Source organism: Indicator indicator, chromosome 11, assembly GCF_027791375.1.
Source record: "Indicator indicator isolate 239-I01 chromosome 11, UM_Iind_1.1, whole genome shotgun sequence".
Taxonomy (NCBI): Eukaryota; Metazoa; Chordata; class Aves; order Piciformes; family Indicatoridae; genus Indicator; species Indicator indicator.
The window spans coordinates 34,254,884-34,281,025 of record NC_072020.1 but is presented as its reverse complement, the minus strand read 5'-3'; the positions used below and the strand labels follow the sequence as shown (position 1 = coordinate 34,281,025).

The 26,142-nt window shown below is 43.5% G+C and overlaps 1 protein-coding gene across 4 annotated transcripts in view; it reads right to left on the bottom strand.

The window, feature by feature from the left end:
• Window positions 1-26,142, bottom strand: part of RARB (retinoic acid receptor beta) — a 207,983-nt gene that overhangs the window by 30,621 nt on the left and 151,220 nt on the right. For all 4 annotated transcript variants that reach the window (XM_054385226.1, XM_054385227.1, XM_054385228.1 and 1 more), the window contains one exon: window positions 20,124-20,265. In XM_054385226.1, coding sequence (XP_054241201.1) covers window positions 20,124-20,265 — 142 coding nt within the window. The remainder of the gene's footprint in view (window positions 1-20,123; window positions 20,266-26,142) is intronic.

Sequence of the window (26,142 nt, the reverse complement as noted above, 5' to 3'; positions counted from 1 at the left end):
CGACAGCACCACTCAGCTGGGTGTCATCTGCACACTGCTGGTGGTGCCTGGATCCCTCTGCCTATAGCATTGATACAAATATTAAACAGCACAGGTCCCAGTAGGGACCCCTGAGGGACACCACTGTCACTGCTCTCCAGCTGAACTTCAAGCCATTGAGCAGCACCCTCTGGATGTGACCACCCAGCCTATTCCTTATCCACTAAACAGTCCATCCAGCAAATCCACATCTCTCCATCTTGGTGAGCAGGATGCTGTGGGGACTGTGTCAGAGGCCTTGCAGCAGTCCAGATAGATCACATCCATAGGTGGTCCCTTATCCACTGCCATAGTCACTTTGTCATATGAAAGCCACTGGGTTGGTCAGGCAGGAGTTGCCTTTAGTGAAGCCCTGCTGGCTGTCCTGAATCCCCTCCCTGTCCTCCACGTACCTCAGCTTGGCATCTAGGAGGATCTGTTCCATGGTCTTCCCAGGCACAGAGGTGAGGCTGACAGGTTGGCAGTTCCCAGGGTCCTCCTTTCTACCCTTGTTAACCCTGGCTGTGATGTTTCCTTTCTTCCAGTGCCCAGGGACTGCACCTGACTGCCAGGACTGTGGCTTGGCAACTGCATCAGCTAATTCCCTCAGGACTTTTGGATGCCTCTCATCAGGTCTGTGCCCTCCTTGCCCAATTTCTTACACCTTCCACTGACATCCCTGATGGCTTCACCTGCATTGGTGACCAACAGGTCCAACCACACAGCCCCTTGGGCAGGGCTGTTCATTGCTTGTCTTAAGAAGTTGTCATCCAGGCACTCCAGGAGCCTCCTGGATTGCCTGCAGCCAGTTGTGCTGCTGTTCCAACAGCTGTGGGGGTAGTTAAAATCCCCCAACAGGATGGGAGCCTGTGCTGGGCATGTCTCCACCAGCTGCAGTAGGAAGGCTTCATCAATAGGCTCTGCTTGGTCAGGCTGCCTGGAGTAGACTCCTGCCACAAGGCCTCCCCTTGTTGTCCAGATCCCTAATCCCTACCCATAGGCTTTTGACCTGCTTGTGGCTATTCTTTAGCCACAACTCTTCACACTCTATCCTCCTCTTTACATAGAGGGCAGCACCCTTCTTCCTCTCCTGTCCCTTCTGAACAGCTTGTAGCCACTGATGGCCACACTCCAGTCGCAGGATTCACCCCATCAAGTGTCTGGAATTGCCTCCATGTTGTAGCTTTCCTCTAGCAGGGCAGCTTCCAGCTCCTCCTGTTTGCTGCCCATGCTCTGTGCACTGGTGCAGAGACACTTCAGCTGGGCTGCTGGCCATGACACCTTCTGAGAGGGGCACCCCACTGCTCCCCCAAGGCACTTCATGGGAACTACCCTCCTGTCTCCTATTACCTCAGAGGCCCTTGGCTCAGCTCTCTCAGACCTTGCCCTTGCTGCAGTGTTCACAGCATGCTTCGGGGCAACAGGTTGGAGGCCCTTACTGTGACCCCATCCTTCCAACCCTGGCGTGTCTTCCTGCCACTCGTCACAGACAATTTTGATACTGTCACCATCTCCCACCTCAAGTGAAATGGCAGACTGAAGGCTCATCTCCAGGGCACCTCGTTTTAATCCTCTCCCCCTTCAAGCCTAGTTTAAAGCCCTTTCAACAAGCCCTGCCAACTCACATGCCAGCATCCTTTCCCCGCTCTGAGACAGATGTACTACATCTGTTGCCAGCAGATCTGGTGCCATATAAAGTTCCTCAAGATCAAAAACCCCAAAATTCTGTTGGTAGCACCAGGCTCCCAGCCACTTTGTTAATCATGCCTGACTTTCTGTTAAATTCTGCAGAACATGTCAAATACAGTAATAACTGCTCAAAGACAAAAATCATGACTCCAGAAATACAAACAAAATCAACTCCTCCTAAAACAGTTTCTAAGAACAAATGAGAAGTTTAAAAGTTACAAAAAACAGAAAGACAGCAAAGAAGTGGAACTAAACTAGAGAAAAATGAGTTTTGTGGTGTGCAGGTGTGGGCAAGCAGAAGGCATAGCAAAGGGGAGCAGCTGGGTCACAGCCAAGACATACAAGGCACAATACCTATACCAGGTGCTGAACCAAAAGCAGTATCCATTACTGTCTCCCTATACATTGAAATCAAGGTAGGCTGCAGGACACAATTACACATTTAGTGATAAACTGCTTAAATAGCCCTTGCCCAGGGATTTCCATTTTCAGAGTGCTTGAATATTATCAACTAATTGCCAGTGTGAAACAGATAATCTACATCCTCTTAGCAGCTGAGTCTTAAAGAGCTACTGAAGGCTGTTAGGATTAACAGTTACAGGCAGAATGGATCACTAATATTTCCCATAAAGGCCCATCAACACATTTGGCAATATCAATGGCAATATCCTTAGCCATACTCACTAATACAAAATTTACTCACTGATGTTTCCACCTCTATTTCACATAGGCCTAACCTCAAGTTACTCAATATAGCCAGAAATTCTCATCTGTGAGATGGAGTATCTCCACAGGAAGTTCCCTGTTCTTCTGGTGCTGCTTTTGGATTAATAGCATCACACAGTGAATATGATATTGGGAGTGGGAAGGACTTTTGGGAATCAATCACTTGATCTGGGGAGGTTTCTCAAATGGACAAAGCTTCTGTGGGTAACCTGCTATGAAGTGCTAACTTAAGGAAGAATCCCTACGAAACTAAAATCCTCAGGGGAATTAATTATTGTGGTCTACTACCTACTGTTCTGACTGCTCAAATCGCAGTGGAATTACTAGTAACTTCTGTGGCAGTCTAGATAAAACTCTCCATACAGCTGGTTAAAACTGAAATACTCTGGGGAACAGGAGGATGTTTCTTCTGGAACTGCAGTGTCTTAACACATTAGCTAAAAACATACAAGACCACAAACAGAACGTGATCATTCTTTCGCTTCCTTAGATCTGAAGTGACCAAGTGCCTATACAGCAGTTTTTAATATTCAAATTGAAATTAAATTTCTATTAAGCTGCAGTGCATTTGTTTTGCCATAGGCTGGGTAAAGAAAAATATCCCTACACTTCAAACTCTGAACTTTTGGTCAGAAATCACTAAGGGGCCATCAAATCTGTCTTATCTGATTTCAGCTGTTTAAGTGCCCTTTCTAGACACCTCCTCAAAGTAACTGCCCTTTTGAGCTACAGTCTTGAAGTCTGATAAACTAACTCTTTTATAGATAAATGATTATAGGTAAAAATATCCTGAACCTGACCTTTTTCTCCAGGGTCACCAAAAGGTAAATCAGTCTACTCATCTACAGATATTACATTAATTTCTGTTAGAAGACAGTCATGGGAGTATGATGCCTCGAGAATGGGCATTATCCAGGACTGCTGATGGACAGGGAAGTGCATAGCTGTAAACTAAGACCAGGCACTGCACTCTTCTCCTGCCTGCTGCCTGGCTTTACTATAGCTCTTCTTACACTTCAACCTGCTGCAGCTATTTTATTTCTAAACCTAACACACACTGAGGAAAAGAACATGACTTGCTTTTTACTTGGCTGGAAAGCTATCTACCATGACAAAATGCAGCCTCTTTCCTTACAATGACTCTTTTAACAAAACAGCTTTCTGTAATAAGTACATTCGCAGAATGCAGTGAATGTCTCTCAGCTATGGGACAAATTCAGGTTTTATCAGGTTTTATTCAGGTTATGATAAACCTGGTTTTATCAGACAGCAAATGAAAAGGCTACAAAAAACCTAAGGATGTAAGCTGGTGGTAAACTTCCCTTTGCTCACACTCAGTGGCTCAGTACCCAGGGCAATGGCCTCCCAGAAGGAAGAACAGAAGTTCAGGAGCAATATGAAGACAGCAGGCTACTTGCGTTTCTCCTTTTTTACTGTAGCTGGTTTCACCCAGTTTGGCTTTCTGCAGACAGGGTTCAATCCTACCAGAATTAAAAATAACAGCCCAAATTTACCACTGCTGCTGGTTCTGTCTTGCAGTGTAGCTACTTCACCAACTGAAGCAGAGTCCTATTATTGCAAAACTACAGCAGCACAGTGGGAGATTATGTCTAATATCTGTACCTGCAGATGGATAACATCACATTCATACCTGAGTTTCATTTCTTTGTCTTGCCCCCAAGGCTAAATTTCACATTTGTACCTCCTGGTTCCCTGTGCAATAGTGTAAAGGTGCAGCTAGCAAAAGAGCTGCCAACTGCCAACATGTGAAGAGGCTTGTGTGTGCAGTGCACTCTGTCAGGCACAAAGAACACGTTGCCTTCCACAACTGCAAACTGAGCTCATGAAGGCAGAGGAATGGTTCCTGCCAGTGTTTTCAGCAAGGCAGTCATAGTCTTGAATCACAGCATTAGCCTGCTTACAGCCTTGGCAGCTTGCAGCCTGGCCTCCCACTAGGCCAAGCAAAGAAATAGCTGAGCTACTATTTACCTGTTCCTCTGAAGCTAAAGTGTAAATTACACCACCATGAATTTACACAAATTCTTTCCTAAGGACAAAGGCTCCTTCATACTGCTACTACTAAAAAAGGAAACCATTAAGGTAAACAGGCTATTTACAGGTCTCAGGGTGCCTGTGCTAACCACTGAAGTGGTGGGCAAGGGAGGCACCGAGTATGTAACTGGAATAAGTAACCTGCAAATCTGTTGCTGGAGCGGGATACTTTTGGGTATTTTTTTTAAGATTACATCTTCCTCTTGTCACAAACTCTAACCTAAGAAGAAAGAAAAGAGTGAGGTCAGGGGATTTCTTTTTTTTTCCATCCACAGGATTTTGGAAAGACCAAGCTGAGCCAGCCAGCAGCCTCCAGGCTGGCAACGTCACCAGATTCCCATAAAATCCCTGCTGCAGCTGGCTGCTGACACAGGTAAACAAGTTTATTCCCTTTCAGCTTTAGCATCTCACTTCCCACACTGAAATGCTAGACCAGCAACCTGAGGCACTTGAAATGCCCCTGCCTTCCAGGTTTTGCTTTGGGCAGCACATCCCTTTCTGCCCATGCATGGCGTAACTTGGTGCTGAGTCCCAGCAGGGCTTCACCTGCAGCAGTTGAAGCCCCAGTGTGCACCTAGCATCTCTGCACAAAAGCTAGCAGCAGGCTTTGACATGACTCTTCAAAGAAAACAAGAGTGCCTAGGAGGCAAAGTCTATTGCATGTGTGGTTATTGAATACTGCTCCATCCATAATTCACATGCAGAAATACTGCTCTTCACCTCTGAATGCAAGCTCTCAGGATATCTAACTCCTGCTTTATGTAGGGGCAGAAGCACCACGGCATTACGAGGTCGAATTCCCTGAATACACCTGCAGCAGCCTCAGCTGTTACAAGGCTCATGTTATGACATGAATCACTCCACATCCCTGCACCTAATTATCAGACTATCTATTTTGATATATTTTATCCTTTATATGCCATGCCAAAGAAGTTCTCTAAAATACATTCCAACTATTCTTTTGCATTAAAAAAAAAAAAAAAGCTTTCTTGTCTGGGACTTAAGTTCTGAAATAGGAGGAGTAAGTGCACCAAATTATTTTAAAAAGAAGCTGTGCAAGTAACTACAGGACTGGCTTAAAGAGATTAAATCTTCCTGACAAGGTCAAGCAGCATCAGATCCTGATTTCTCCATAAGATCTTTTAACTATTCTCTGTAACGCCAGCACATAACCTTTATACAGTAAGTGCTGTTACAGTACACCAGACCAGTCTGATGTAGTGATCATGCAAAGAGCAAAGCAGACCCTTGTTTCCAAGGTCAGCAAGATACTAGAAACCCAGCCCTTTTTGTTGCTGGTTTGAAACCAAAGTGATTACTGAAGCCTCTGCAACTACCAGCACAAGACTTGCTGCACACAAGGGCAGGCAGCAGGTCATTATAGAGTTAACTCAATAAAATAATTTCTACTTGGATAAACTGACCTAGATTTCCCTGACTTCTCTATGAAAACAAAGGATGCAACTTGGACAAGAGATGACATCTGAAAGGGAAACCAAAGGCTGGATAAGGTGTCCGAATCCAATACACAGGCTGATCCTTAACTAAATGAGTGGTGGTCCCCAGCCGACATTACAAACCACTACCCCTCAGAGGATTAACCAGCAGTTACTAGTGGTTTCTACCCCATCTTATCTTGTTGATGGCAATGACAAATCTTCCATGTTCTCCAATAATGTGGGACTGGACCCTGAACTCATCATACACAGGCTGGACACCTCCTTCCACCTAGAATGGTGTTCTTCAAGCTTGTGGGAAGTGCCTGATGCAAGATGCACTTACATAAGGGTTTTATGAAGTCCTCAGGATGTTGTTTCTTGGCTAGAACCCCATGGGAAGCACCAGCTGAAAACTTGGATTTCCAAAAGCAGAGCTTTATTTAATTCCTGGAAGATCTGATGAAAATCCACATCCCTAGCTAGCTGCAGCGATCCAGGCCACGTGGCAGACATGGCACAGGGAAGTCCATCAGGGCCTGGGTAGCACAGTGTGGAGGACAGGAACTGACAAGGATCCTTCTTGGGCCCCCTTGTAACTCATCTCCAGATTTTGCAAATCTGAACACAACACTGTGCTGACAACTCTGCATTCTGTTACTTTTCAGTGAAGCTCTCTTTGTGCTGGAACACCTCCAATGAGCTCAAGTAAAACAATCTGCCCAGGGAAAATGTTCCATGAAGGGGAAACATAAAAGCATGCATAGAAAGAGGCCTGACTCCTCTTTTCTAACACACCCCTCAGCATCAGAGATTAAATCTCATTACATTATATATATATATAATAAACTGTTAAAATAGGGTATCTTAGTTGCATTACTCTTTCCCCAGAAGCCAGGTTCTAGGGAACATTTTTTAATGTTCCTTTTCCATTATTGCAAGGTCCATTTACCAGAGGGTTGGTTATCTCCCCACCTTGTCTGCCCAGCCAAGAAAGACGACCCCAAAACTCATGGGGCTGAACACTGCATACTCTATGAGAAGCACTTGATGTGTCTGTACATGCTCATGCCTTGTCATGCTTAAATTCTAGTAGGAAAAATGTCCCTAGTAAACACATGAAATAGCTGTAACTGACTTAGAAAACAACAGGAAAAGTTGCCAAGAAAAGGCTTTAACTCAATCTTTCACAGAAGTAGGATTTAAGCCTTCTGAAGGACTAAAGGAATAAAATATTCCTACCTATCCTTTTGTTTCTATCTGCTATATATTTTTATTATTATTATTTGCACTCCTTTTCAATTTTGAATTGTTTTCTGGATTTAGTAGCAGTGTTCACCTGAAGAGGCATTCAGAAAAGAGGGGCAAAGGAAAAAAGAAAAAGGGCAAACTGAAAATTCTTCTTGTAGAAAAATGCTGCCAAAGGGCTCTTATGAACTAACAGTCCTCCGTGTCACTTGGTACAGAGATCTGGACCATAGGAGTATGATTCCTGAGCTCCTGTGATGGTTTGAAACTGTCTTTTTAATTTTTCTTCTCAACGTTCAAGCAGAGAAAGTGAAAGAGTGTAAATAATTCACTATTGGGTGTAAGAAAGCAAAATAATGATTGTTCTAAACACTTCCATTGGATAGATAAAATGTTTAAGAACCACTACTCAAAACAAGGTTGGGGAGTTTGAGCAGTCGGAGTGGGGAGTTTGCTTCCTTGCTGGGCTGTCTGGCTGCTGCTTCTTCTCTTCTGGCCGGAGATAACACACTGACCTTGCCGAGCTAAGTTAACAGCCTCTCTGCTTTTAACTAACTTTGCTTTCTGTCAGGGAGGTCTGGGGGGAGGCCCCTTGGGAAAGTCCCTTTTGGGGGGAAGCAAAGAGAGCTTGGTTGTGCTTTTCCATTGATTGTACATATTTGTAAATGTTGTGAATAGTGACTATTTGTACATATTCATTGCATTTCATCATAGATTGTAGATTTGCTTGTAAATACAGCTATCATTTGCTTTCCAGACTGAGCTAGCCTGGTTATTGTTGGTGTGGGGGGGAAATTTCAGCTCACACTGATACAGCTCCTCAATGGAATAACCAGATGTTGTACTGTACAACATGGACTACAAGAACAAACACACACTGAGCTCTGGACTTCCATATCCACCTTCACTGGACATCTAAATTGAAATGCTCTCTGCATAACAGAGGAAGACTAGCATTGTCAGAGGGCAACCCAAGCTTTACTCAATCTAATGCTCGTTTTTCCAGTATCAATGATTCTTCTGCATCACCTGCATGAAAATTCACGAATGATGATTTTCCGAGTGGCTCTTCCCTGTTGTCTCTCTGCTAGAATCAAAACAAACTGTCATAGGTCACCTAGAAGATGCATGGCAAGAGAACAAGGGGGAAGACAATCCTCCCATGTAAGGAGCAGCTCACACACCTCAGTGCAGTCAGGGATGCTGAACACGCAGGGTGCAGCAGCTCATGTCATAATGCTGTTCATTTACTGCTCGTTTGTCCGCCTGGGCTGATGTTTCCCCTACTGATGTCTCCAGGTTACAGAATGGTTAAAATTCGTGCAGTGCCAATTTCAGTCTTCTTGATACACTGAAAAAGCTCTCATGTATAAGCTAAAATAAACATAATTCATTTTAAAAACCTTCAATCTGTATGTTGCCACTGGGACAGCCTCTAAAAGTACACCACATAGGAAAGCAAGTAGAAGTGCTATGCTTTGGAAGAGCACATGTAACGTGGAAGAGTCTTTGAAATTTAGTACTGCTCTCTACAAACTCCTGCAATTCTTGGCAATTTCCAATCTTTCCACCTCTCTTATATTGTGTCACTACTTCCATAATGCAAACTGTAATCAGATAGTTGGGAGTTAAATTAAAAACAAGAAATGGTAACTTTTTTTCAGGAGAGGTGGAGAAGCAAAGGGTTTGCAGCAGCATCCATTGCACCAGGGCTGACTGGCTGGGGAAACCTGCTAATGATGGAAATAAGAGCAGACAGAGCAGGTGAAAACAGCATCTCTGGATTGACCAGTGAGCCAAGGAATGATCCTTCCCCACTCCTTCAGCTGCACATTCATCTCTTCAACAAAACTACCTGTTGCTGACAAGGCAGTAAAGCACATCTCTGTGCCAGAGAGGCAGCAACTGGCACCCCTGAGCCAGTGGATGAAGTGCTTGTGTGCCTGCTGCTAAAGGAGAGAGTGGAGTGATGTCTGGAGCAGTATTAAAAAAGCCTTCCCTTATCTTCCAGTATCATTCCATTTAGTATTTCTAATTGTGGTGCTTTAATTCACCCTCACTGGTAAGTTCTAGTTAATTTAACACTTTTTTTTTTTCAGGGTCTCCTGTTTTATGGTTAAGAGCTTCCTAGGTTTAAATACACAGCGTCCTGCCTCCAAGAAAACATGGGTACTGGAGCATCGACCTGCTTAAGATGGGAAAAAACAACCCCAAGTGCAAAATGCATGACACTATGTGACGGTAATCCCTTTGCTTGCAAGTCTAAAGACAAAATATGTTTAAAAATAAAATGTGTTGAAAATGATACAAATGTAATGTGTTTAGTTAGTCTGTCATTTTAAACAGTTTGTAAAGTCTTGCCTCAGAGAACTGGGCTTAAATCATTCATTAACTTGAAGCCAGTTGCTTTGTCCTGGCAAGGGGGAAGAAAGTGGATTTCTCAAATATAACCCATTGCCTAACAGAAACAAAAGTAACCTGAAGAAATTCCACTAGCAAAACTATACCATACCCCAAGGAAAACTGTAAAAAAATTAAATAGAAAAATAAGCTCTGTTAGCAAAATCTAACTTTGTGGGGAGTGTGTAAATTAACAATTCACTTGCTTAGAAGTTTTTTTTAAAAAAAGCAGAAAAGTAGGTCAGCATGTTTCCCCAGCATGTCTTTCTGACTCCATTAAAACTGTCTGTCAGATGACTAACCATGCCTGTAATCCAACTAAAAGCATGTTTGCTTTCTGCTGCATTTTTTGCCAGGGGAAAGGAATAATTCCACTTAGCCTTAACTCTGAAATTCAGTTAAACATCTCCAAAAGTCAGATAATTTCCTCACATCTACTTACCAAATCCATTTATATTGAAAATAAGCAACTGGTTAGAGATCTACAGCACTGAGAAATGATTCCATAGACTGATTAAGCACCCATCAACTGCAGGCAATGCCTGTAGGGATTTAAACTACAACTTGCTAAAGTCAGTGTTCAGAGCTGTTGTCTGGCTGACAGGCTTTTCATAAGGTGTAGATGAAAAAATTTAAGAGCTTTCAGAAACATGCAAGCATGTGAACAAGTACTGGAACAAGGTGCGATGGGACAAAACCATTTCACAGAATCACAGAAACAATGAGGTTGGAAGAGAACCTCAGGATCACCAAGTCCAACCCAGAACCCTACTCTACAAGCTTCACCCCTAAACCATATCCCCAAGTGAAGAGTTCACCGTGCAGAAGAATGAACTCTGCAGGGGGCACCCAGCCTAAACTGCCACACCCAAGCACCACATCCGAAACACCTTTAAACACATCCAGGGCTGGTGACTCTACCACCTCCCTGGGCAGCCTGTTCCAATTCCTGGCCACTCTTTCTGTGAATTTCTTTTTTCTAATGTCCAACCTAAACCTACCCATGGCAGCTTGAGGCCATTCTCTCTTGTTCTATCACTAACTACCTGTGAGAAGAGACCAGCACCAACCTCTCCACAACCTCCTTTCAGGAGTTGTAGACAGTAATGAGGCCTCCCCTCAGCTTCCTCTGTTTCACACTAACCAGCCCCAGCTCCTTCAGTTGCTCTTCACAAGATTTACTCTCCAGACCCTTTACAGCTTCCTTGCCCTCCTCTGCACTGGCTCCAGCACCTCCACATCTCGCTTGTATTGAGGTGCCCCCAACTGTCCACAACACTCAAGGTGTGGCCTCCCCAGAGCTGAGTCCCAGGGGACAATCCCCTCCCTGCTCCTGCTGGACACAGCACTTCTAATCCCAGCCAGGATGCCTTTGGCTTTCTTGACCACCTGGGCACAGTGCTGGCTCCTTGCCCATTAGCACCCCCAGGTCCCTTTTTGCCAGGCAGCTTTCCAGCCACACTGCCCCAAGCCTGGAGTGTTGCTTCCCAAGCCTGGAGTGTTTCTCTTCACTTTAGGTCAAAGGAAATGAATACCAACACCATGAGACCTTTCTTTTTTTTTCTGTTAGTATTAACAGCCCTGTTATTTAAGTTAGGATAGAAAATGTGCTCTTTCTGCTCTTTGCATGGTATCTAACTTTAAAAAATCCTATATGCTTTCCATGCAAGAGCTGAAGTAAAGGAGATGAACTGTTCTGATGCATTTTAAACTGAGCATGTGATACTAAGTCAAACTAAAAACAAATCCAGGCTATTTTTAGAACACAGTCCTAGGGCCAGCACCCCAGCAGGAGAAGCTGCAACGCGTCAGCAGGCTTATCGCAGGCACAGCAATGGAAAGCTCCCTCTGCTACAGCAATTCATACAGAGGATGAAAGCAAGCCCTAAGAGCCTGACAGCAGCAAAGGAAAATGCATGGCCTCATCCACTTATGTAGAGATCTTCCTAAACTCTCTGAGAGCTTACTGGTTTCCAAGTGCTTGCTTTCTATCTTCCATACAATCAGCACAGGAGTTGATCTCCACTGAGAGGCCAGCAGGAGCTTGTTTCTTTGCCTTCTCCAGAGGCACCTATTTCTATGTTCTACACAAGAGCATTCCAAGTAAAGCAGTCATTAAGTTTGCAGCTATAACCCATCAGGAAGATGAACACATGCTTCTTCTAACGGCAAGGGCCAAGTGCATGGCTCCTCTGAATCCCAGCCCTTCAGGCACATTTGGGTTGCTGCAGTTCAGACTTCCCAGAACTCTGGGAAAAAATTTAGTGCATTTCTCATGAACCTTGGCTACTGTAGACAACATTTTCAGGTTGGCCTGACAACCAAATAAGCCATGTTTAGCTTCAAGGCTCAGGACACTGGCAATTTGCTCTTTCCCATACTGATACTTATCTCATCAACATTTCTCCATGCTTTGATGTCAACATCCCCCCCCCCCCAAAAAAAATCTTTCAAAGAGAGAAAAAAGCACAGAAACCACAAGGTGCCAGTACAGAAAGAACAACACACATGGCACAACGGCAACTAGAAAAAAAAGAGATGCATCAAAGATGCCCCATGCCCCCAAACGAGAAAATGATTGGAGAGAGGAATATGAAGCAGTGAACTGAGTGCACAGAGGAAGAATGGGAGCTCTGAAACAAAGCTTTTGAGGTCATGGGACTGGGGGCTCAGCAGTTATATCTGCATGACCAAGCAAGCATGGCCTCAGCCCCTTGCTTCAGAGCACATGGACCAGGCAGGGGCAGTTTACCTCTGAATTTCCCATCTGGTCTTGTAACAGCATTGCCTAGCACACCACAATTCCAAAGGGATGGGCCAGATTTTTGCCTGCACTGAAAAGCAGTTGGGATACTTAACTCAGCAAGAGGCAAGGGCTACCTGCAATGGTAACATGAATGTATAGTGCCAGTGTCTTTACACCTATGATCTGGAGCAATGTGATAAATCCCTCACAGACACCCCCAAACCAAACTGGGGACAAGAAATAACAGACAAAGGCCAGGGAAACAACAAGACCCACATTAGGAAGCTGCTTTGGAAGAGGTATCTGCCCCAAACACATTTTACTGGGAAACTGACTGAAGAAAGCACGTGATGATCCCTAAAATCCCCAAAGGTGTGGAATGAGAAATGGGAAGTTCTGTCTGTGTCAGTGCCACTAACTATTCTTAGAGAAGAGCCAGGTGGCCTGTGGCCACTGAACTCCACACACTTCTCTGGAGCGTGCTGCAGGTGTTAAGCAGAAATTAGACTGCATGTGTGTTACACTTTTCACTGGCTCTAGTTATCTCCACATTTCAACTATGACAAAAGAAAAGTTACTTGTACAACAACTCTGTGCCATTCAGCTGAGTGTCTCTCACAGGACAAGATCAACAGGCATTCAGAAAAAGCCACTAATATCGGACACTTTTTCATTTGTTAAAGCACATCTCTTTCTGAGCATGGTCAGGTACTCCAGTACAAATGATTAGCCTAAGAACTTCACAGCTTTAATAAAACCTCTCATTAAGCACAATTTTAAGAAAGGCACACATTTACAGTTGCTGAGGACTGGGATTGATGGATGCAGACAAAGGCTGAAGAGAGCACACGAGCCCTAGTAACTTCTGCCAGGTTCTGTGTTGTCATAGAGACAGCAGAGAGTGATGAAAAGTTCACCATGATAGCTATACCTTAGTAAGTCTTAATGTAACTTCCAGCTGAGGCCATGTAATCAGTCTCTGTATGAGCTTATCGAATGAATTCCCTTTATGCTAACTCAGCCCTCAAGAGCCCAAAATGCAGGAAAAGATTCTAAAAAATTACATATTTCACTACTTCTAAAGACAAGGCAAGGCTGAGTGTTTCTTTTGGATTAAGGTGGAGAGGTAACAGTTTGGTTTTTTAAAGTAAGAAATAATACAAAACTTGATAAAGGAATTAAATGCTTTTAAAAGTATGGAAAGAGTAATCCAAGGGCAGCCTAGTAATATTTGCTGTGTTCAACCATGTCTCTCCCTTCCACAGATACTTCCCTCCTGGAGACAGGTGCAGGCCTGGCATTTCATTGCTGCTCTTCTCCCATCAGGTTCAATCACCTCATTCCCTCTTAATATTGCCAAGCACAGGACTTGCCCTGCTCTCCCTTCTCCTTCTGTTCCTTTCTCTCAGCACTGCCTTCCCCAGTGGCATTCAACCTCTAGTTTATCTTCCCATGGGGTAGCAGCACCCCTGACCTCTCTGGGTCCATGCACTGTGCTCAGTCCCACCACATGGGAGGTACAGGACGCTGGAGCTGACAGGCAGCGCAGAGACAGTGCGGGGATTGTTTACTGACCAGGCTCTCCAGTTCTTAGCTTACACAATTAAAGGGTTTCTATGCCAGAAAGGGAAAAAAAATAATTTGCACCACTAGTGTGTTATGGTTTACAGTCACAGATATTTGCATAATGCCTGAAAGGCAATGAACAGAAGAAAAAGAGACCTTAGGATGCTCTGCATACTTCTCTGTAACACTTTAGCACATAAAGATCAGACTAATTACCCAACAGAGCTAAGAAGGGTTCACTAATCACTCTGCTTGAGGAATGAGGAGAGAATTTACTTAGTCACATCATGAAAGGTGCCAATAAATAGTTCAGCTGGAGAGTTTACTAACTAAAAAAAAAAAAATTAACATTATTTTCTTTAGCAGTTTATTAATTGCTGTCTGAAATACTTTTGTGAAACACAACGAGCTGCAAATGAATTCATGGGCTATTAATCTGCTGTACATGGCACTGGAGGGAAAGCTCATTAGGTGAGTTGATGCAATTACCGGATTACATAACTTCACAGAACATAAAGTAAATTATGAATAATAACATTCAATCTATGCTGTTCCTCTAAATGTTAAAGCTGGCAAAGGAAACCATGCAAAATCAGGGGGAAAGGCTAGAGCACAAAGGAAGCAGATCCCAAAAGGAGAAAACAAAGGCAGGTATGATTCTTTGAAGACACCGAACTAGTGTGAAAAGCAAGGGATGTTTGCTTAGCCATGAGAAGCAACGTGCAACAAGTAGAACACAATTCTCTACAAGAGAATTTTAATTATATATAAATAATTTTCTACCAGTAGGCATAACAAAGTATGTATTACCTCTGGCAGAAGACAGACTGACACTAGAGCACAGGAGGATTCTTCACCTTGGCTTTGCTCTCATTTAAAAAAAATCTCCCCATCAGTGAACATTTGGCATTAACTTCTAGAAATCCCCAATTTCCTAGCCTGAGGGAAAAAAAGAAAACATTCTTATGGGATCAACAACTGGGGGAAAAAATGCCAAATCTAATCCAATCTTAATGAACAAAATAAAAAGCTGTGATCTGTATGATGGGTCAGGCACCATTTCCCCACTACCTCTGCACTCCAATTCTTAATTTCATTGGTATTTTCACAGCTTACATGTTTCATCTTCAAAGCACTTAACAACACAAAGTCTCTGAGTGTCTCTAATAAAGGCTCATAATTTTCACCTCTCAAGACATGAAAGCTAGTCGAATCAATTTGTATTTAGATAAAGGAATTACTCTCAGAAGAGAATTCAGGGTGCTGGGATTTCCACTCTGATATTCAGCTTGTGCCTCTCAAGAAACCCAGGTAAGGTAACGGTAACTATACTGGAAAAGCCCCCAGCTCTCTGCAGTATTTAGTTATTAAAAACCTATCCCCAAAAAACAAAGCAGAAACAATTCTTAAATCCACTGTTTTCTGCTTATTAAAAAGAATAAAACCCCCAGTTCAGTTCAGAGTAATAGTATCTAAACTAAGATTTCATGCATTCTAATTAAGTCACTTTAAAATTACATTGGTGGAATCTGCATGAATCATAGAATCACAGAATTGTTAGTGTTGGAAAGGACCTCAAGGATCATCCAGTTCCAACTCCACTGCTATGGGCAGGGACACCTCACACTACATCAGGTTGCTCACAGCCACATCCAGCCTGGCTGCAAAAACCTCCTGGGATGAGGCTTCCACCACCTCCCTGGGCAACCTGTGCCAGTCTCTCACCACCCTCATGGGGCAGAACTTCTTCCTAACATCCAATCTGAATCTCCCCATTTCTAGTTTTGCTCCATCCCCCCAGTCCTATCACTCCCTGACACCCTATAAAGTCCCTCCCCAGCTTTCTTGCAGCTCCCTTCAGATACTGGAAGACCACAATGAGATCTCCTCAGAGCCTTCTCTTTCCTTGACTGAATAGCCCAAACTCTCTCAATCTGTCTTCATAGCAGAGGTGCTCCAGCCCTGAACTTCTTAAATGCAACTGCACCTCCGTTTAGCCAGTCATTGGAAATGGGACTGCATTTCACTATGGAGTCTTAAACAAAACGAAACAGAAATATGAAGTAAAAAACACAAACATGACTGTTGTTCAAGTTGATGTTTCCTGGTTCACAGTTTAAACCAGATTTTAAAAAGTAACTCAATTATTCAGTAGCAGAATCTGATCATATGGTCAGAGAAGTACAAAGATTTCAGTATTCATAGACTTGGAATTCTGTAACAAAGAGTAACAGACGTTTCTGTGCAAGTTTAAAACAAAACAACAAATAAAGATGGAACAAAACCCCCTGGATTCTCTCCACTTCAGTACACTCCCCTGTATTCCCTTCCTCTCTTTCTCCTTCCATCTCTCCAGAGAGGTTAATTGTAAGCAGATTTCCAAATCTGAACATTGCTTCAGTGCACTGAAGCAATCAGGAACAATAATTCTGTGCCTTTATAAACATAATTTTGCTTTATTAGAGCTCACTGCAGTTGAGGTTTATGCTAGCATGGAGAGATTCCCTGCATCACACTTTGGTACACAGGCTTTGTGCACGTTTGAAGGGGTTCCTGAAGATTATCAAGCACAGTGACAGTCTTCGCAGCTCATAAATTTCATAGAAGAGGCTGGAATTGTAAGAGCTGCTGGGCTAAGCTAAGCAGTTATGGCAGAAGGAAGTTCTACCTTCTTCCTCTAGTACTCTGCAATAAATCAAATTTCAGTTTAATGGCAGGCTTCACCTCATGAAGCACATGGTCTAGAATCCTGCTTGAAAGAATCCATTACTGCTGGAGAGTTTGGCCCAGCTTTCTGCACTCCCCCTTCACCGTGGGAGGCAGCACCGTACATGTGACCACTCCAGCTCCCAAAGCCCTCCAGAGGCCCTGGTACCCAGGCAACAGTGTGCTTCTTGCTGACACCTGGGGTCAGGCCAAGGATGGTGCTTCAAACATCAGTTTAGAGATCATGTAATAGAAGGGCAAAGGTTAGTTTCCTAAGGCTCTCCATCACATAATGAGCCACTGTCAGCCTCAGTACCCTTCTCATTTTATCAGCCACAAAAAAAAAAAAAAGAAATCCTGTGCGAACATCATTTGTCTCTACATGGTAATTGAAAACATTAACAGGAAGGGTAAGGGAGACAGAACCGGTCTGGTGTGGGGCTCAGAGCCTCAGCTACACATACACACTCCTCGGCACGAACTGAGGTTCCATACAACAAAGCCAAAGAGTTGCTGCTGGTGGAGGGTCTGGCTCAGGCTGTTACAATGAGAGCTGCAGCTCAGGTTGCACAGACACAAGCTGAGCAGTTTCCCAAGGAGGGGGATCAGATGAAAGACAGCAGGGCTTTATTTCATGCTGTGCTTTGTCCTGTTGTAGAATGATAAGACAGTCATCACTAAGTCATTCCCCCTCACACCCTTTGTCTTTTCTATTTGGAGCACAAACTTTTTGCAACAGTGAATGCACAATAAAAGAGCCCCTATGTAGTGGGATACAGTTTCAGTGTGTCTTGCAGATATTATCACAAGGCAAATAGCTCCACTCCTGGCTAGAGGCAGTCTCCTTATTGACCTTTCTTGATCAGATCTGAAGCTTAGCATGGGGTTGAAGATAGCTTTTTCCCCCTGCACGAACAAAACAACCTTAAAGAAATGCAAATATAGATTCATTCCTTCACCATTTCACTTCACTCTCTGAAAGATAAAAGCATACAAGAAACGCTCAGAACCTTTTCTTTTCCAAAACACAGTACCTCCATTCTGAAAAACCTCACTTACCACCCTGACTAGGCAGCCAAGTCTCATCTCATCTCTGTATTTCTGTGTAACGCTTGTTAAGCACAGAAGGAATGGCATATGCAAGTACTTTTGCATGCCCTTTGCAGGCAGAACAAATAAACACAAGATTGCAGCATTTAAGCACAGATCATTCTGTATCCTAAAATACTTCATTTACTCCCCTATAGCTCCTGGAAACAGAGTTTGGGGCTCCTGTTTGCAGCTGCCCAATAGGATTACTTCTCCTGTTTGGGATTTTTCTGAGCAGTTTACGTTTGTTTCCCTATGAGATTTCTCTGATACTTTTTCCTGTCCTTTGTTCGTGGCTTTCACATTACAAGGCAACAGAACGGCAAGAAGACAGAAAAACAAAATGTGAATAAGGTACTGGGAGAAAAGAAAAACCTCTATCTTGTAAGAAAAAGTCCACTGACAAATGTGCCTTTTTTTACATAAGCTTCTAATGCAATGGAGTTGAAACTTGGCAGCATATATTAAAAAAAGGTCAGATAAGAAAATAGTATTTCAAATCTCTCAAGAGATGAAAAGCTCCTGTTTATGAACACAGAATAGTTTCAGACTTAGTTCTTAAACCCAGAAGACAAGACACACTGCACTTAAACTGATGACATTTAAAATAATTTCTCCATTCTTTTGCAAATGTCCTCTACAGAAATGGAGACAGAGGACATCTCTCACTTCTCCCCAGCATTCTATCCCACTTTCAGTGTCTGTAGTGGTTTGAGATAAAGGCAATTGCCAAAGGGCAATTTCACTCAGTTCACCCAAGGAAAACGTAATTCTTGTTGGAAAAGCCCCAGTTACCCTATGAGAGAAAACAAGTCATTAGCTAAAAGGCAGCAAATCTTTATACTTTTACCCTAAGAAACTTTGGTTAAGGTGTTAGAAATGCTGCTAATGTTTCCAGGATCTACTCTGATGTGACGTTACAGCATTTAATAAGATTATTACTTCACGTCAGCAATAAAATCCTTAAGAATTCCAGACCAACAAGCCCTCAGGTATGAAAAATGTTTTTTTTCTCTTCCAAACCACAGCATACTGTTTTTATCAAGGAGAAAATCTTCTTGTGCTCAGATACATATGTGCAAATACACCTATCGAAGAGAGCCCTGGGGCTGTGTTTAGCCTTGAAAAGAGAAGACTGAGAGGGGATCTGATCAATGTCTATCAATAGCTGAGGGGTGGGTATCAAGTGGAGGGGGCCAGGCTCTTTTGGGTGGTGCACAGTAATAAGCCAAGGAACAAGAGGCACAAGCTGGAACAGAGAAGATTTCACCTCAACATGAGGAGAAACTTCTTTCCAGTGAGGGTGACAGAGCCCTGGAGCAGGCTGCCCAGAGAGGTTGTGGAGTTTCCTTTTCTGGACACATTCCTGTGCAGACTACCCTGGGTGATCCTGCTTTGGCAGAGGGTTTGGACTCGATGATCTCTGGAGGTCCCTTCCAACCTCTAATGTTCTGTGATTCTGTGACTCAATAAAACCTTTCTCATTCAATCTCAAATCCTTGTGCATCTTTGTATTTGCCCTACCTTCTCCTTTGCACCCGTCATGGTCTCCACTCCAATAAACCTATATGTAAGTACAGGTAAGTGCACTTCAGGGATATGAGAAAACTAGAAAACCCAGCCAGGGCAGAGAAATCATAGATTTCCACCTAAATATTTTAAAATGTACATTTAAAGCACAAACCAGAGATTTCTAGAAAAGGAAGAGAAAAATCATTTGGGGTTTTTTTTGTGCATTTGGCAGCACTTTTACATAGTCAGGTTCACTGACTTTGCAGATTTAAAGAAGGAATGGTTTCCCAACTTGTTTCACCTTCCCGTGAGCCTCCAGCCAGCAAGGACAGAAGTCTCAAGGCCACTGTACCTTCAGTTTTGTAAAATGGCATGAACTGGTGCTGTTGATAAAAGAAGGACTGCTGGCACAATCACCTGCACTGAAGGTGGCTGCAGTAGGAAGCTCTCATGGAACGACAGTCTAAGTTGACACCAAGCCCAGCAAAGCCACAAGGCAGTCAGCAGGGCAGAGGCAGGCCTGAAACCACGCTTTAGAAGCCAGCTGTTCCACTTACACCCGTGCCCCAGGAAGCCACTTCCAGAGCAGAAAGGAGATAATCCACCTTTAAAGGAAGTCTCTGGGGGGTTGTTCTTTTAGAAAACCTGGCAAGATTACCTAGTTGAGTGTTCTCACACCCACGCAGGGTAGCCATGCTTCACAGGCAGCCCATTGCACTAAATGTTATTAACTGACAGCATTTAGGCTGCAAAGTTAACTGAACTCAGGAGGTGACATGGGTCTGAAGATTGTGTCCAATAGTCATACTCCTTTCTCTGCATAAGAATGCAGGTATTGCCCTCAATCACATAACTGCATGATATTTTTCTGCCTTGGAACTGCCACATATTCACATGCTATGCCAAACAATAAACTGTTTCTCAAGACAACTTACATTCTTTGGACATTCCCACTTCAAAGCACTTCTGTAGTCTGCAGTACTGACAGCGATTTCTGGTGACTTTATTGATAACACAGTTTTTATCTCTGTGACATGTGTAAACCATGTTCTTCTGGATACTTCTGCGGAAAAAGCCCTGAAATCAAGAAAAAAATAAATCAAATAAACTTTGGAGCTTCTCATAACCCTTAGACACAGGCATTCCCATTGCTTTAAAATAACAAAATAAATTCAAAGTTATGGCTGGAGTACAGCACCTTTAAATACTCTTATTTAGTACTGTTTCTTGCAACATAAGACTTATCTCTTAAATGAAAATTAACTAAATAATGTAGCCTAAAGCCAAAACAAACAAAACTAGAACTAGTAACAGGATTCAGGAAATTAACTCCTAGATTCTACAAAAAAAATTATCAAATCAAAATTATTTGGGCTTATGGATACAGTAATGAATTGGGTAAACAACGGCCTTCCTTGGATCCACTTGGAAGTCAAATATTCATCCAGTAACTGACAGCCTCTCTAAGCCTAAAGATCCCACCCAGTTTTGTTACAGCAGAGACTCTATCATTTGAAAGGCTGCATATAAAAAGAGAAATGATTTGAAACCCAGGTCTCTTTGCTGCTGAAACTCCTAGAGCAGGCTTCTGCAGATGGAAGAGTTCCAGCATCAGGTTATTGAGTTGTGAACTCGTAAAAGTTGCCAATTACAGATTTTCTTATTCAGATACAGCTGTGAAAATAATCAAGAGTTACAATGATCTTGAACAGAAATTAAAGAGAACTAGAGGTCTGGTTTGTACTTAAGGAACACCTTTGACTGGAATCCTCTTTGGCAAGTAAAAGACAGAAAAACAACCATAAGTGGTGAGGTTAGTCGGCACAGAAAAAAAGGCAAACCTGAAGTTAATTACTTTATTTGCATTTAAAAAAAGCTTTAGATAATATCATATAATAATGAAGAGAAAAAAAAGAGGATTACTTCAAGCATTTTAGAGCTCAACCCACAGATATTCATCAGAAGTACTTTTGCAACAGACATTTGGAAATTTGACATCACTGTTTAACCTTCTCCCTCAGATTTTGAAAATCGTTTCAGCACAAGCACCAGGGTCAAACTTCAGTGAAGATGATAGCATTACAGCAGGACAGTTAGCAATTTAATATTTGCTGGAAGGTTTGAGAGGTTAAAGCTCTTCCAGCAGCCACATGTTTACACCCTACAGAGAAGTGGCAAACTTGATGCTGTAGATGATAGCTTTGTGCCCACAAAGCATTTGTGTGAAGATGTAATCATGGGAAGCTATAAAGCTGGCTCTCTTAGAAGCACTTCTTGAGATACGCAAGTAGTTTAAAAGCCACAGAGCTAACTGGGAGAGGTTCTGCTCATATGATTAGGGAGTGGTAGGGCAGGCACAGCCAGTAAGAGCTGGTCGTAAATTCCTTGAACACCCAACATGCTACAGACGCTGATGTTATGAAAATACCTGCAATCCACTCAGAGCTGAGAAATGCCTCCTTAATCACGTAGCCCCTGGCAGGCTTTTTCTGCCGCTCTTGCACAGACAAGACTCATTCTGAGGTTAGCTTCTCCGATTTAAAAGATATTTAATACTAACATCAAAAAAGTAAACAAAAGCCCTCCAGTCAGACACTAAGTAAAACCACCATATGATAGAAATTTTTCTTTTCATACAAACACCAAAACCAAAGCTGCCATACAGGGAGTGACAGAAGTGTAAGCACTGGCAGGTAAGGAGCATTTGCTGGGCACTGGAGCTCAGTCACCTCCACAAGATGAATGGAGTCACAGTTTTTGGGTGGCACTGCAAACAGGGACATGCCCAGAAACATTTGCTGAATCTGACAGTGGACTGGAAAAATCAGACAGCGTCCTGTCTATCCCTCTGCACAGGTTTGAACCTCACCTGCATTGGTTACCTGCAGTTTTGCAGCAAGAAAAAAACCCTGCAGGACACCAGTATGGGCAGGGTGGGTACTTCTTGCCCAATTAATCAGAAAGCACATTTAAACCATTTCATGGCTGGGTTCCAGATAGCCCAGGCTATATGGATAACACACTGGCTTGCTCAACCAAACCAGCAAAGTTAGAAGCAAGCCTAAGTTTTCCTCCAAGTGCTTTTTGTCAAATGACTTCCATTTGATCTCACAACCCCAAGTTCTGCAAAAACTAAGAAAATCCGAATGTGACCTAACTTTAAGAAGTTGTCAAAAGCTTCGGAGACAGCAAACTAACACTGCTTATAAACTAATCAACTTCTAATGATTACTTGCTTTTGGGAAACAAGTTACTCTTTACCATAATAAATTCACCTTGAAAGGTATCTGTTTGGCTGAATATTTACATGAGCAATTTTTTATGCAAATGTTTTAGCATACCACCCAAAATAACACCCCACAATAGGAAATGAGACACTTCTGTGCAAAAAACCCAAGCATGAGTGGTATTCCTGCTTTGTAATTTAAAATGTCTTATGAAGGTACAAATAAATTCTGAGACATAAATCACAGAATCACAGAATCAACCAGGTTGGAAGAGACTTCCAAGATCATCAAGTCCAACCAATCACCCAACACCATCTAATCAACTAAACCATGGCACCAAGTCCCTCCTCCAGTCTCTTTTTAAACACCTCCAGGGATGGTGACTCCACCACCTCCCTGGGCAGCCCATTCCAATGGCCAATCTCTCTCTCTGTGAAGAATTTCTTCCCAACATCCAGCCCAAACCTCCCATGGCACAGCTTGACGCTGTGTCCTCTCCTTCTGTCACTGGTTGCCTGGGAGAAGAGACCAACCCCCACCTGGCTACAACCTCCCTTCAAGTAGTTGTAGAGAGCAATGAGGTCACCCCTGAGCCTCCTCTTCTCCAGGCTAAACACCCCCTGCTCCCTCACCCTCTCCTCACAGGGCTGTGCTCCAGACTCCTCCCCAGCCTTCTTGCCCTTCTCTGGACACATTCCAGCATCTCAACATTTTTCTTAAACTGAGGGGCCCAGAACTGGACACAGTACTCAAGGTGTGGTCTAACCAGTGCTGAGCACAGGGCAGAATGACTTCCCTGCTCCTGCTGCCCACACTGTTGCTGATCCAGGCCAGGATGCCATTGGCCTTCTTGGCCACCTGAGCACACTGCTGGCTCATGTTCAGCTGCTGTCCACCACTCCCCCCCAGGTCCCTTTCTGCCTGGCTGCTCTCCAGCCACTGTCCCCAGCCTGTAGCACTGCATGGGGTTGGTGTGGCTAATATGTATAATCTGGCACTCAGATTTGTTAAATCTCATGCCCTTGGAGTCTGCCCTTCTGTCCAGCCTGGCAAGGTCCCTTTGCAGAGCCCTCCTACCCTCTATCAGATCGACTCCTGCTCCTAGCTTGGTGTCATCTGCAAATTTACTGATGATGGACTCAATCCCTTCATCCAGATCATCGATAAAGATCTTGAACAGGATGGGGCCCAACACTGATCCCTGGGGGACACCACTAGTGCCTGGCTGCCAGCTGGATGTGGCACCATTCACCACCACTCTCCGGGCACTGCCATCAGCCAGTTCCTAACCCAGCACAGAGTGCTCCTGTCCAAGCCACAGGCTGACAGCTTGGCCAGGAGTTTGCTATGGGGAACGGTGTCAAAGGCCTTGCTGAAGTCCAGGCAGACTACATCCACAGCCTGCTCCACATCCACCAGGTGGTCACCTGAGCATAGAAGGAGATCAGGTTGGTCAGCAGGACTTGCCCTTCCTAAATCCATGTTGGCTGGGCCTGATCCCTTGGCTGCCCTGAAAGCGCTGTGATTGCACTCCAGATGACCTGTTCCATAACCTTGTCTGGCACTGAGGTCAGGCTGACAGGCCTGGAGTTTCCATGTTCCTCCTTCCAGCCCTTCTTGTGGATGGGCATCACATCAGCCAGCTTCCAGTCATCTGGGACCTCTCCAGTGAGCCAGGACTGTTGGAAAACGATGGAGAGTGGCTTGGCCAGCTCATCTGCCAGCCCTCTCAGCACCCTAGGATGGATTCCGAATGGTCCCATGGACTTGTGAGGATCCAAGTGTCTCAGCAGGTCTCCAACTGCTTCCTCTTGTATAGGGAGGTGGGCTATACTGCTCCGTGACCCCATCCACCAGCTCAGGAGGCCAGCTGTCCTGAAGACAATCTGTCCTACTATTGAACTGCTTTTGACAGAACACACACAGTATTTGAATTTAAAGCAGAGGGAGCTGCTGAAGGCCTACCAGGAACAGCACAGTATTCCTTTTCTCCACAACTTTTAAAAGTAACTTGGATCTTGTGGTTTGGTTTGATTTTATTTTAATGAAGGCAAACAAAATGGAATTAATTCTGTCCTTCTGAGCAGCAACCTTTGCACAGCAAATTCTGAACAAACATTTCCACTTTTATCCTCATCTTTTCCGCATGCCATGCTGCGCTCCTCCAGCCCCACCCCTCTGGTTATCTTAATGGATGACAGAGAGAGTATCACTCTGACCATGCCACATTAGGCCTCCTCATTTATTGAATGCAAGGAAAAAATGCTGAGTATAAATTATTCAGAAATCCATTGTATCAGCGTGTGTTCTCTGAGCATCCACCACGGGCGGAGCAGATTATTTTTCACTTTTAATTGTGTTGATATCTTATCTGCTCCAGCAAAAGCAGAGAGTGATACATGAAACCCTACGTATCAAGCAGCAAATAAGCCCAGTTTACTAAGTCTGTTGCTCAGAACTAAATAGCCTGTTTATTCAATCTAACTTCAACATAATGCCACAAAACTCCACCTTGTCCCACTCACCACTTAACTTCTGTAGTACTGCTTTGTGAGTGTGGCAAAATCAGAGAGCTCAGAACAGAAGTGCCCACAGAGAATATCAACTATTTCACCAATACTTTGAATGCCATTACGCCACTGGCTATCTGAATACAAGGAGCTCATTAAGGATGAGCCCCCAAGGCAGTATTAAATGTTCAAGAATGTGAAGTCTTATGAAATTGTTAGTGCAACTGCTAGCCTTACACAGCTGATAGGGAGTCTACAGAGCTCCCTCTATTTCACTGTCAGCTCAGTTGATTGTGGCACATCAGATGATTCAAGTTGTGCACACACATAAAGGAATTGGTCATTTCATCTCAGCCACATCGCAAAAGCATTTTGCCAGCATAGGCATGCCAAATCTTATCTGCAGATGTACTAGGCTTACGGGCTGAAAACTTGCACTGCAAGCCAGGGACAGGGCTATTGCAAGCTCAATCTGTTTGAACAGCCTGCTCAGCTCATTTGGTTCATCTTTGATTATCCCTAAATACAGGCACCCAACTATGACTCCTGAAGATTTAGAGGCCGTTCTTCAATACATTTGCAAAATCAGCTTCTGGGTTAAGTGTATTGCTACTTTATCGTAAAAGAAACAAAGGAGGAGGAAGGACTTTCCTATGGTACAGTTGATCATTTATTTATAAACTCTGACTGACCAAGCTCTGAAGGGAAAGATAAAAACCAGTAACAATGGAACAGAAAATCCAGCCTACAATATACCTGAAACCTCTGCCATTAGCTTTATTCTGAAATCTAGGCTGCACAAGTATGTGTTTTTCTAAATAAACCAAATCTGTTTGCAATGAATGGCCTCTTTTCAATTTCTTTATTTTAATCATTCAAATTACACTTGCTAACCCTGTAAAATGTACTTAAGCAAGGTAAGGACCCTGTTCCTGCTCTCTATGGAGCATCAACAGCGATACTTAAGGTCTCTCTCATTGATGAGATTTGCACAAAACTGCTTTGTTCCATGTCCAGGGTATTATCCAGGTACATCACAAGCTGAACTTAGTTTGCAATATGTTTTATCACAGGTGGCAGCAGTCAAGGAACAAAAAACGCCTTCCTCACAAAGTCCTGGCAGGATGAGTAGTCAGGTTAGGTTAGATACACACAGTTTTTAGTTGCTCTGAAAAGCCTTGCTAGCATGCAATCCCACAAATGGAGCTGCACAGAAA